The 13,435-nt window shown below is 46.7% G+C and overlaps 1 protein-coding gene across 1 annotated transcript in view; it reads right to left on the bottom strand.

Moving 5' to 3' along the window:
* Window positions 1-8,034: 8,034 nt before the first annotated feature.
* Window positions 8,035-13,435, bottom strand: part of SLC14A1 (solute carrier family 14 member 1 (Kidd blood group)) — a 39,489-nt gene continuing 34,088 nt past the window's right edge. Inside the window, exon 9 of the mRNA XM_053297798.1 lies at window positions 8,035-9,095. Coding sequence (XP_053153773.1) covers window positions 8,916-9,095 — 180 coding nt within the window. The 3' untranslated portion in view covers window positions 8,035-8,915. The remainder of the gene's footprint in view (window positions 9,096-13,435) is intronic.

The following is a 13,435-nucleotide window of genomic DNA, read 5'->3' as shown; positions in this document are numbered from 1 at the left end:
GCTGACTGGAATTTTCCCTACTGGGAAAATTCCACTGGCCTTTCCGATTCAGACACACATGCACCCCGCCCCCCCCCCCCGCTATCATGAACAGCCGGACAAATTTTACAGAACACCAAAGCACTTGATTATGCAATTTACGGCCAGATAGGTTATGAAGTCGGGTGGGGCAGGCCTCGTCAACAGTTCTGCAATCATTAAAATAAGAAATTGTTTGTAGGCTGGGAAACAAAACTGGGTGAAGAAGTAGATCAGGAGCCTCTGTTTTCACCCCAGAGGTCACTGGGGAACGTGCTGGTGTCTGGGCTTCGTGAAATGAATTGTTGACGAGGCCTGCCCCACCCGACTTCATAACCTATCTGGCCGTAAATTGCATAATCAAGTGCTTTGGTGTTCTGTAAAATTTGTCCGGCTGTTCATGATAGCGGGGGGGGGGGGGGCGGTGTGTGTGTGTGTGCATGTGTGTCTGAATCGGAAAGGCCAGTGGAATTTTCCCAGTAGGGAAAATTCCAGTCAGCCAAGCTCAGAGTCGGTCCGAAGCTGTGATGTGTGGCCTTTGAAAGCCCTGCTCCGGGGCGGAGCTGCCAGCCTCCCTTTGTGCCTGTTTGATCCCTGCTCACAGCCAGAGAAACCCGGAAAGTGAGCTCTGTGGGGCTTCTCGAGATTACCAGGCCGGGCAGCATCCTCTCTTGTAGAGTGTGGCCGGGCTCTTGGTTACTATGGCAACAGAATCACTGTGTTCCATCTTCTCTCTTTCGCTCTGGAACGACGGAGCGGGTTGGGAAGCTCACGGAATCGTTCTCACACTGGCGCAGTTGCTGCCCGTTTCAGGCCTCGGATCAACAGAATTGTTATGGTATGTGTGCTCAGCTTCTCAGTGGAGGATCTGGGCTGTCTTTCAGCATCCCCTCCCCAGCAGCAGGGCATCAGTGCCATTCACAGCAAAGCGACAGGCAGAAATCCAGCACGCGATGCATGCCTCGTTATTGCACCTCGGTGCACCTGCTGTATGCCTGGCTGTCAATGACTTGTGAAGTGTGGAGGAGCATAGCCAGAAGAAGATTGGCAACATCTAGCACAGGGCTTTAAGAGGGGTAAAGCAGATGAACAGTATTTAGCAATGCAGGCACTGCAAACTGGGGGTGATCTGAAAGGCTATAGGCTTGAATGTGTGTGTGTGTAAGTTTTTGTGTATCAATTATTTATTTATTGTTTATTTATTTAGCATATTTATAGACCATTCAAAACTCATGTCTCTGGGTGGTTTACAATAAAACAACACAGATTAAAACAAAATTAAAACATTAAGGCAATTTAAATCGGATTAAATGATGGATTCTATTATATATAACTGTATATCTGCAAGATAGCTGGAAAGTATAGACAGTGGTGGACATCCAGATTAAGTTACTCAATAGTGCTACTTAGGAATGGAATACTTAACTTCAGTAGGACTACTCGGGAGTAATTTAGTCTGGATCTCAGCCACTGTTCTGAGTGATGCACTGCACAACAATGCAAGTAATGATGCTACATTGCTGAAAGGGTCCCTGTACCTAATCCTGTCCACTCTTTCTTGTACTGCAGATCATAAGATCAGAGTAGAAGCCTTATTTGCTGGGGTGGGGCGTATAGTTTAGGTATGAGTTGGTCCATCTTAAGATAGAGCTTAACAGGTTTGATTTTTAAGACCAACTTCTATTATGAAGTCCAGCAGAAATTTTCCATCGTGGGGGAGGGAATAACTCACCCACAAAAGATTGCTCAGAGAGAAGAGCAGAGAATAAGGAACTCCCAGGAACAAATAGACATTTCCCAAGCTGTCAGTAGACTTTGCAGTCCAAGAAGAGAACAGAAGGGAACTGACACAAGTCCCAAATTTGTTTATAGTTTATTTGGTACACAGAAAGAAAGAAAGAGAACCATAATAGCATAGTAAAACAAACAAATAGGATCTATTTGGATGTCATCAACTGGATTCTCCAAACAATGTGAAAAACATGCCATGGGATCAGTCCCTTCGCCCTTCTTCTCTGCTTTCTGTTTTTTCCTAACTGTAGCTTGCTGTGGTGTCCACTTGGGCAAACTGTGGTTAGCACCATGCCTCCAAATCATAAGCCACATTCACACATAACACAGAACCATGGGCTCAGTGGACCTGCGGTTCCACTTACTCCCCTGATCTCCTGTTCGCATTCAGACGAAACGGAGAGCAGGGTCTCTGTAGTCAGGGAGACTGCAGAGAGGAGGGGGAAATGGCTGTGTGGGCTTTCTTATTGCTTGAAGGACAGCCCACACAGCCAGACATGGCCAAAATGAGGGAAGAGCTTCCTCCCTCAACTCTGGTTAGAGCTAATGCAGCCGCCAGTAATGCATTCGGATGACATGTTCCAAGTAGAACCCCAGTTATGAGCCGTGAAATGCACTACAAACCCAAACAAGTTTGTGGAGCACAACCTCAGGTGGATTTCCAGATGGAACCGAAGCTGCATACATTCTGATGTAATGGTAGGGAAACCTCTGGTCCCTGCAAATCTGGTTTCATGTTACGTGCAAATGTGGCCATCATTTGAAACGGGTTGAAGCAACTTTGCAAACCAAGGTTAGGAGGTAAGATCCTAACCACAGTTCACTAATTTGGTCTTTCACAGTAGGGTTGCCAGATCCAGATGGTGAAAAAAGTCAATATCCATCACTAAAAAAAGTGGAAATAGAGGACGCTTTTCACATAAAAGTCTCCAAATAGTTTCAACTATGCATAAAATTTGCACATGTTTATTGGTATTATATATGCATATTTTGATAAAAATTGGATAATTTGTGGATGAGTACAGCTCACCACTGTGAAACCGATGACCAGGTGAGCTGTACGTCTGCTCACTCTGCTGTCTAGATGGAGAGTTCTCAAGGCCCCGGCTTCTTAACTGTAACTCCATCTCCTGGTTAGGTTTCCCACACACACAGTCCTCTGTCCTCCTCCCCCATGGGTCACTCAGCCTGCTCTCCCTAGCCAGGCCAGCAACTTCACCTCTTGGCTCAAGGCAGGGCAGTCACCTAGCTACGGAGCCAGCCTCTTTGCATGCTGGCTCAGCAGTATACCCACAGTGTCCTGCTGTTCTTTATGACTGCAAAGTATTTATATACGGCTTTTCAACAGAAGGTTTCACAATAGTTTTCAAAAATACATAAATAATCAGATGCTCCCCTGTCCCCAAAGGGCTCACCATATAAAATGAAACACAAAGGGACACCAGCATCAGCCGCTGAAGGAATGCTGTAATGGGGTTGGATAGGGCCAGTTGCTCTCCCCATGATAAATAGAAGAGGTTTGCCTCTTTAAAAGGCACCTTTTTACTCAGCAGGGGTAACTGCTAACTGAGTAAAGTTAGTTAGCTAACTGATAACTTCTCACTGCTGCCACCACCTCCACCACATGAAGGAAGCAAGCTGCACCTGCCAGGCCCACCTCTCCATGCTCCTGCATCAGGTGGCTCTGCAACCTGCCACTGAAGCAGAACCTCCCCTTTGGCTTCCCCATATGATGGAAGGTCAATCGGAATGGGAAGGAGACCGAGGAAGAGAAGCTGCCCATGAGAGCAAAGTGTTCTGAATGAACAAAATGCTCCAGCTGCTCTCCAGAAATTTGGATACTACAACTAATGCACATGTCATTTGGTCCCCAAAATAGTTGCATGTCCTCTATAAAAAAGCCTGGTTGGCAACCCTAGTTCACAGCAAACTATAGACCCATTCACATATTATATTCAACCCTCATACAATGGATATACAGTGTACACAGGTACAGATCTGTACGCAGGTACAGTCATTCACATGTTATGTTGGACACAGGTACAAAAGTACACTTCCTATCTGTACCATGTGTTTGAAGGTCCTTTATTCAGGTTCACTTTTGAAATGAACACAGGTACAGCTATTCTCACAAACACATGTACGAGTATACAGACATCCGAATATAGGAACATAGGAAGCTGCCATAAACTAAGTATATGGTCTATACCACTGGTCTATCTAGCTCAGTATTGTCTTCACAGACTTGGAGCACCTTCTCCAAGGTTGCAGGCAGGAATCTCTCTCAGCCCTATCTTGGAGATGTCAGGGAGGGAACTTGAAACCTTCTGCTCTTACCAGAGCGGCTCCACCCCGAGGGGAATATCTCACAGTACTCACACTTCTAGTCTCCCATGCAAATGCAACCAGGGTGGACCCTGCTTAGTTAAGGGGACAAGTCATGCTTGCTACCACAAGACCAGCTCTCCTCTCCAATGTAGGTGTTATAGGTACAACATAATGTCTGAACAGAGCTCTCATCATCTTGGTGTTCAAGTGATGTACATATGTGAGTGAGCCAAATCCAAGCATAGAGAAATCAAATTATGTATGTATGTATGTATGTATGTATGTATGTATGTATGTATTTAACAAATTTATATATCGCCCAAAACACAAGTCTCTGGGCGGTTTACAACATAACAATAAAAACAACAGATTAAAAGATTAAAACATTACAATTAAAATTTAAAATGTGTAAATGATTAAAAACACAATTAAAACAATATCTAATTAAACACCTGGGTGAACAAATGCATCTGGACTGCCTTTTTACAAGTTGTAAGAGATGGGGAGGCTCTTATTTCAGCAGGAAGTGTGTTCCAAAGCCTCGGGGCAGCAATGGAGAATGCCTGAGCAGCATCCTTAGTAGAGCTGGTGGCAACTGCAGATGAATCTCTCCTAATGATCTCAATGGGCAGTGTGGTTCATGGCGAAGAAGATGTTCTCTTAAATACTCAAGGCCCCAGCTGTTTAGGGCTTTATAGCTTATTATTTTATTTTATTTTATTTTATTTTATTTTATTTTATTTTATTTCTATACCACCCTTCCAAAAATGGCTCAGGGTGGTTTACACAGAGAAATAATAAATAAATGAGATGGATCCCTGTCCCCAAAAGGCTCACAATCTAAAAAGAAACATAAGATAGACACCAGCAACCGTCACTGGAGGTACTGTGCTGGGGGTGGATAAGGCCAATTGCTCTCCCCCTGCTAAATAAAGAGAATCACCATGTTATAACCAGGACCTTGTATTTTGCCCAGAAACGTATCATCAACTAGTGTGGATCTTTTAAGATAGGAGTGATATGGTCTCTCCAAGATGACCCAGAGACCAACCTGGCTGCCGCTTTCTGGACCAACTGTAGTTTCTGGACTACATACAAAGGCAGCCCCACATAAAGTGCATTGCAGTAGTCAATCCTGGAGATGACCAGCAGATGTACTACTGTTCTGAGGTCATTTATCTCAAGAAATGAACATAGCTGGCATATCAGCCAAAGCTGATAAAAGGCACCTTTGGCCGCTGCCTCAACCTGGGACACCAGGGAGAGGTTTGTGTCCAGTAGCACCCCCAGACTGCGTACCCGTTCCTTCTGGGGAAATGTGACCCCATCCAGAACGGGCAGATCAAAATCATCTCCCAAGTTCCGACCCCACACAATAGTTACTTCCGTCTTATCTGGATTCAGCCTCAGCTTGTTACTTCTCGTCCAGCCCATCACTGCCTCCAGGCAGGCATTTAGGGATCAGACATCAGTCTTCTTCTGATTATGTTGACACAGAGAAAAAGATTTGGGTGTCATCAGCATACTGATAACACCCTGCACCAAATCTCCTGATGATCTCTCCCAGCAGTTTCATGTAGATGTTAAACAACATCAGAGACAATACAGAGCCCTGAGGGACATCATACCAAAGTTCAGTTTTTGAAGAATAACAGTCTCCAAGGGACACCATCTGGAATCTGCCTGAGAGGTAGGAGTGGAACCACTGCAAAACAGTGCCTCTCACCCGCAATCCCTTCGGACATTCCAGAAGGATACTATGGTTGATAGTTTCAAAAGCTGCCAAGAGTCACACTTCCTCTGTCAATTCCCAATTTGAGATCATTCATTTTATGGGCACGTCTGAACGAATCCCAATCCATTAACACACACACACACACACACACCATCGCTGTGTAGTAACATCATTGGCACAAGTTGCTCTCTAACACACAATTATGACTCCTTATGTTACGTCCTAGCATTGCAACAGCTGCCACAGCAGCACCCTTACTTAGCAGTAAGCATAGCCATAAGCTCAACCAGAGCAACTTCAGCCACCATTTGACTGAGTACACCTTGCCATGCAGATTGCAGAGCAGACCAGAGAAGTTAGTCTGGCCTTGAAACCAAGATAGTTTCAAGGCCAGACATGAAGCTCATTCTCCTGATGTATACTCTTCAAGAGAGGTACAGTATAAGGGCTCTTTCTTCCTCCCAGCCCCTTTGAATACATTTTGAAATTCCCTCCTTTTGTATTCTCCCTCCTCCCACACCCCAGCCAATGGGGGCATAGTTGCCTTTGACAACACTTGATTTGTATGATAAAAAGCCAACCAAAAAGCAAGGAGATTGCAAGCCAATCAAAAGCCAGTGCCAGAAAACCAACCAGCAATGGAAAAACAGGCCTCTAAAATGGTGCACGGAACGTCGGAACATTTCGATCTAAACAGGGTTGTTTTGTTTTGAGCTTGAAATAGGGACTTTATTTAGAGGGTGGTCTTTTTCGAATGAAGCACTTGAAATGGTCCATTTCAAGTCGAAATGTTTTTTTTGCACATCCCTACTTGTAGAATGAATTGTCTCCTTTGTTGAGCCGGGTGTGCCCTGGTTTCATTTGAATGGGAGACTACATGTGTGAGCAAGATATTCCCTTTAGGGGAAGGGGCCACTCTGGGAAGAGGCAGAGCACCTGCATGCTTGCAGGCAGAAGGTTCCATGTTCCTTCCCTGGTATCTCCAGATAGGGCTGAGAGAGACTCCTGCCTGCAACTAGGGGTGTGCATGGAACCGTCTGGCCCATTTCGGTTCAAGGCCAGACCGGCCTCGAACGGAACCGGGCCAGCTCGGTCAGGCCCCCATCGAACACCCGCCAGTCCGGTCCGGTCCCAGACCGGTCCGCGAACCTTTAACATTTAAAAAAAAATGCAAAAAGGAACTACCTGTAGCCCCTTCGGGGGGCTTGCTGTAGCCGCGGTGTGTATGCGCGCGCGCCGCATGGGTTCCCTCCCTTTGCCGGCCTCCCTTATCACCGCTGCAGCCAGGTAAATGTAGTCTTTTTGGCCCTTTCGGGCCTCTGTAAAAGCGAGCTGCAGCCATTTGGCTACCGCGCATGCGCAAATGCCCTCTGCAAGACCTCCAGGCATGTGCATGCACGGCAGTGGCCAAAATGGCGGCTGCTCGCTTTTACAGAGGCCCAAAAGGGCCCAAAAGACTACCTTTACCTGGCCGCGGTGGTGATGAGGGAGGCCAGTGGGGAGAAGGAACCCACACGGAAACCACCCCCGTGGCTACAGCAAGCCCCCTGAAGGGGCTACAGGTAGTTCCTTTTTACATTTAAATTTAAAAACAAACAAACAAAAAACAAGTTCACGGACCTGGTGATCTGGTTCTGGTCCGGACGGAACCAGGGGGGGATTCAGTTCTATCACGAACCCACAAACCCACGATCCCCCGGACCGAACCATCGTTCCGTGGACCGCCGGACCAGTTCTGCACATCCCTACCTGCAACCTTGGAGAAGCCACTACACAGAAGTCTGTCTGTACACACTTTACAGAGTTAGACAAACCAATGGTCTGACTCAACAGAAGGCAGCTTCCTATGATCCTACAGCAGTATGCAGATTCTGCAACTCTCAGCCTTAACACAGATAGCTCCTGACAGCACCTGAACCAACAAAGCACTTCTCCTGTTCTTCAGCAAGCATGTATACTCAAGGCTACACAACAGGACCACATAGCATACTACTTATGCCTCAAATGTTATCAGATTCCAAGAATGCATCCTGTCTTTGTCGATATAAAACACATTAGTGGACCATGTGGATTTTACTAACAAGAAGACAGACTGTGCAAGACAGAAGTTAACCCACACCTGCCCTACATCTCCTCTGTTAACTGTAATCTAAGATACCCACTGCACACAATTTTATTTATTTTTACTTATTTAACATATTTTTATACCGCCCAAAACGTACGTCTCTGGGTGGTTTATAGCAAAGCAAAACGAACAACAGAAAAAGTTAAAACATTAGTTAAAACAAAATAAATGACAACAATTAATGTCATTAAAATTTTTTTTTTACAAAATGCTCCTCACTCATGGCTTTCTTTTTGTCAAAAAGATGCCATCTCAATTCAACATCATCTAAACCAGAGATGGCTGACATCTATATTGTTAGGGGCCACTCTGTGATCCAGACAGATTATTCTGGAGTTTGAAAGTTTATTTTTTTCACATAAATTAGCACATGTGCAACTGTTCAGGCTTTATAACAACACTGGTGCCTTCCAGCAGGATGGAATTCACAGATATGGAGTACATATGTTTAGGCATAGCTAAGGCATTACACTCTAAATTCAAAAGGGAGATGTAAAATGAATGCATGAATTATTGCCTCTTTCCCACCTTCTCCTTACAAATAACACAATAGGCATTAAAAAAAAAAAAAAACACCACTCCTGTTATTAGAACTTTGGTGGTGTCAGGTAAAATAGCTGCAGGGGCCGGTTTGGGTCCATAAACAGCCAATTGACTATTCTGGATCTAAACTCTCCTTAGCTTCATAAACATCATGGATATATTGGATATTGTGTTCACTTCTGCTTGAAGTATGCATTGAATTCTGCATCTTCCAAATCCGGGTGAAGATATTTACAATATAAAATGGATACTGAAGTCCATTTAAAATTATCCGGCTTGTCTGTTCAGTGCTTGTTTTTGTATTTGTTCTTCCTTGGGAAGTTCACATGCTGCCTCTTTTTGTGGCAATAACAAAAACACCAGCAATTTAGTCTGTTACACGTCGCAGGTAGATTTGGGAGGCGTCTCATTTCTGGTCAAGTAATAGGCTCGGTTGGCTTCTGGGTAAGTCACTTTGGAGAGAGGCAGTTTGTGGATGGCATCATTGTTGGTGCTTAAGAGCAGGAAAGTGAGCGATGTTACACAGAAAGGCCACGTCCCTGAGGGCAGTCCAAGCTAAGGGGGAACAGAACATTTTCGGTTAGTTGTACCATCACTAGGACTGTGAATAAGCAATGGCTATTCAGAGAACTGAAGGCTGTTTGACAGTGGGCCAGTTCAGATGATACTTTCAACATTTGATTAGATTCCTCTACCCATGTACAAATGGAAAAACATACATTATCTACCCAGGATTTAAATACTAGATAGTGAGGTTCTATGCACAATCAGTGTGTAGAGCCTAATAGGGTTTGGTGGGCCACTGTGTGAAACAGGATGCTGGACTAGATGGGCCTTGGGCCTGATCCAGCAGGGCTGTTCTTATGGAGAGCAGGTCAAGCCTGCTCTCTCCACACACGAGCGGCTAGCCCGCCTCGTGCAGCTGGATCAGCCACTCACACAATTACCAGCTCCATCACAGAGCCGGTAGGGGCGTTGGGGATCGGGGGCTGCCTGGCCTCTAGAAGTCCCAGGATGCTCTGAGCGAGTGTGTGGGGCATTCTGGGGAGACCCCTGAGGCCGGGAGACTTGCTGTTGCCTCCTGGTCTCCTTGCAAGTTGCCATGGAGTGTTTCCCTCACTAACCATTGAGTTCGAATTGTAAACAAAAGAGAGCTCAGGATAGCATCATTCACTCCGTCCACATTGGCCCGTTCATCTGAATCTGTTTTCCAAGTGGGCATAAAAAACCACAGATATACTAACTGCATGTTTAAAAGTATCATCTGAACTGGCCCAGTGTAATCAGTCCACCTGGGTCACCTTTTTGTGGTGCTTCAAAATCTGCAAAACGTGTTCGACAAGAAAACACACAGGAGAAGGAAAACGAACATGGGCACTGCAAGCCATGATGGCTCTCTCTTGTCACCTTCAAATCTATTGTCCTTACCAGGGGAGGCCCTTCCATAAGGCAGGGTGAGACAGCCTCCTCAGGTGTGGGTGTGATGAGGGGTGCAGGGCAACAAGTGCTAGCCCCAGGAGCCCCTGGTCCTTATGCAACCCATCTCCAGGTTGGAAACTAGATTGTCCAGTGGGTCAGTCTATTCCTGATTAACAGAAAAAGGGCCAGCCCTCCCACGTCATGACTCCACCCCACTTCATGGCCTCCATCACTGCACCCAAGACTAGTAACTGAGGGGAGGATCTGCTGATTTTGCCACCCCTTTGTATTAGGAACATGGAGACATAGGAAGCCTACCTAGAACCTTGGAGAAGCTATTGCCAGTCAGTGCAGTGTAGACCAGGGGCTCCCAGAAGCGCTCTTAGGACCAGGCCATGGGGGCTGTCATGCCCCCATTCAAGGACACTGGAGAGGAGTGGGGGCCAGGAGATTTACTAGAAAGTGGGTAGACACCTGAGGAGGAGCAGGCCAGTGATGTGAATGGGGAAGTAATTGAGACAAGCCAGGGTGAGTGTTTGGCACAGGAGGGGCCAGCAGGGCCGGGTGTTCTTTGGAGAAAAGGGTCAGGATCTGAGCCAGAGTTTGAAGAGCCGCTATCTCCTGGAGGATGCAGAAGGGGAAAATGTCAGCAGCAGGTGAGGGAATTACAGAGGAGTAGTTGACTGGTGAGAAGACAGCAGGAGCCAGATTGAATCTATGGCAGCTGGCGGGGGCGGGGGGAGGGCTGATTAAGTGCATGTGGCTGCTGACTATATATCGGGCATCCTGTGCCTTGAAACGACACGTCAAATCTGCTTGAGCTTTTGTCGGAGAGATTGTGACTTCGGAATTTGGGCTTCTCACTAGGGATGTGCAAACAGTTTCGAAGGTCGACTGTGTTCAGCGTTGAACCTGTTCGGTTCGAACGTTCGGGGTTGAATCAAACCACTCCCTGTTTGGTCTGACCCTGGACCGAACACCCTCGAATGTTCAGGGGCTTCACAGACCATTTTTTGTTTTAAAAAAATTACCTTACTCCTGTCGTGGGAGTTCCTGGAGGAGGCTGGGGTGTGTGTGTGTGTCAGCAGAGGTTCCCCCTCCTCTCGCCAGCTCTTTTCATGACCCCCTTCCGCTTCGGCCAGTTTCCGGCCTTCTCCTGGTGCCATGGTGGCCATTTTGGAGGCTGCGCGCCTGCGCACTTGACCTCTGTGAGGCCCGGGCGCTCGGCCTCCAAAATGGCCACCACACCACCAGGAGAAGGCCGAAAACTGGCCGAAGAGCAGCCGAAGGGGGGCATGAAAAGAGCCAGTGGGGGTAGGTGACCCTCTGTGGACACCCCCCCCGTCCGCCACCTCCAGGAACTCCCCTGAGGGGAGTAAGGTTAAAAGAAAATATATTATTATTATTATTATTATTATTATTATTATTATTATTTTATTTTATTTTATTTTATTTTATTTTATTTTACTAAAAATGGCCCACAAACCCCCCTGGACCGAACCAAACCGGGGAGGGGGGCTTGAGGGGGTGCCAGACTGAACTGGCCCGGTCGGGTTCGAGTCCGGTCCAGACTCGAACTGAACTGGGCCAGCTGGTTCCATGCACACCCCTACTTCTCACTCCTCTCTTCTGTATTCCTGGTGAGACTGTTAAACCTATTTAGCAGTAAAACTGAAACTTGAGCTACTGGCTATTGTGCCATATATTTCTGGCCATCGTCTTCCGTCATGTGAGCTCGTGACACTTGCCACTGGGGAGGGGGAGGCTCCAAACACTCCCTCCCTCCCTCCCTCTCTCCCTCCATTGCCGCAGCAGGCTGTGCCGCCTGTGGCAGTCCCCAGTCCTTCTCCCCCCCACCCCCTGCCAGTGACGACGGTGACCGGAAAGTGATACTGGGCATGCTGTCCGACCCACGTCTCTAACGCACTGTGAGGTGTGCCTGCACAGTTTTGAGAGTCGGCTCTCACAGACGCAGGGCCAAATGGCAGGCCCAGTTACTCTCCGGTCACCGCCACCACTGGCAGGTGGGGGAGAAGGACTGCTGGAACCTGCCAGCAGCAGCGGCTGGGGAAAAAAAAGAATGTTCAGCACGGCAGGGCGAATGCAGGAGGCCTGCAAAACTAAGTTTTGGGGGGGCCATGCACTTGGGAGGAATTCCCATTGGGAGGCCTCCCACCAGGGGCAGTCCAAGTGCCAAAATCACCTAGATGTACCCCTGGGGGCTCTCAAACTGTGCTACTCCAAATGTTGTGGAACTACAACTCCCATCATCCCCAGCTACAATTTATTGTGGCTGGAGGTTATGTGAGTTGTGGTTCAGCAACATCTGGAGTAGCACAGGTTGGGGACCCCTGGTGTAGACAATACGGAGCTAGAAGGACCAGGGGTCTGACTTGGTCGAAGGCAGCTTCCTATGTTCCTCAGGCCAGTCAGCATGAAGTTAAGTAGAAAGCTGGGCTCCGGATCCAGACATCATCAATTTTGCTGCTGTAGCTCCTTCATTTAAAGCCAATTCCCTGCTAGAGGCCTCCAGGCAGCTATCAGCTGCTGGAACCTGGTTTATGTGGTTTCCTTTCTGTGGTTGTTTAAATGCACATGGTGAAGCGGGCCAACCTCAACACTCAACATTCAAATCTGATATTTCAGCTAGAAGTGTGCATGCCAAATATTTTCAGTTGTGGAATTTTTTGTTTCAGGAGCTTCGTTCGTTTTCAGGCTCCTGATCTGTTTGTTTTTGGTCCTCTCCCAAACATTTTGGGACCCATTCAGACAGTCCTGATTCATTTCCCTCTGTTCATTTTTTTTAATTAAAAAAATCTTATTAAAACCTTATTAAATTTATTATCTTATTTATTATCTTATTTATCTTTTTTATTTTATTAAAATCTCTGCTGTAACAGAATGCTGGACTAGATGGGCTTCCTTGGGCCTGATCCAGCAGGGCTGGTCTTATGTTCTTATGTTCTTATACTGTAGGCTTTGCTACCATCTCTGTGGTTGGAGGCAGGAGTTCCAATGTACAGCTGTGCCCTGAGGCAGTGTGGGTAAAAAATGGCTTCCACCATGACAAAAATGGTGTTTATAATGAAAATGAATGAACAAAAATTGAGGGTCCCCCTAGCCCATTAGTTTCAGAGCGAACAGATCCCAAACCAAATGCATACCATTCAGTTCCGGCTGCATTCCTTCCAAAAAGAAACACACACCCCTCATATCAACTCATTCAGCAACTCTAAAGCTTACTTTGAATATTTGTCTGAAATCTGTGGAAAGCAAATATCCAGCAGAGAGTCCAAATCCCACAGAGTTCAATGGGCCTCAGGCTTGCATCCTTAGTTCACTCTGAACCTCCTTAATTTGCTGCTTGGCTTTGGTTTAGTTAAATCACCCAGACTTGAGAGTCAAAATACACAGGCTATTATTTGGTATGTGCCCATTCCGTTGGGTATGCCTGTCTCCTGCTTTTTGCCCTTGCA

This window comes from Hemicordylus capensis, chromosome 2 (genome assembly GCF_027244095.1).
Source record: "Hemicordylus capensis ecotype Gifberg chromosome 2, rHemCap1.1.pri, whole genome shotgun sequence".
Lineage (NCBI taxonomy): Eukaryota > Metazoa > Chordata > Lepidosauria > Squamata > Cordylidae > Hemicordylus > Hemicordylus capensis.
This window is presented reverse-complemented; position numbering and strand designations above follow the sequence as displayed.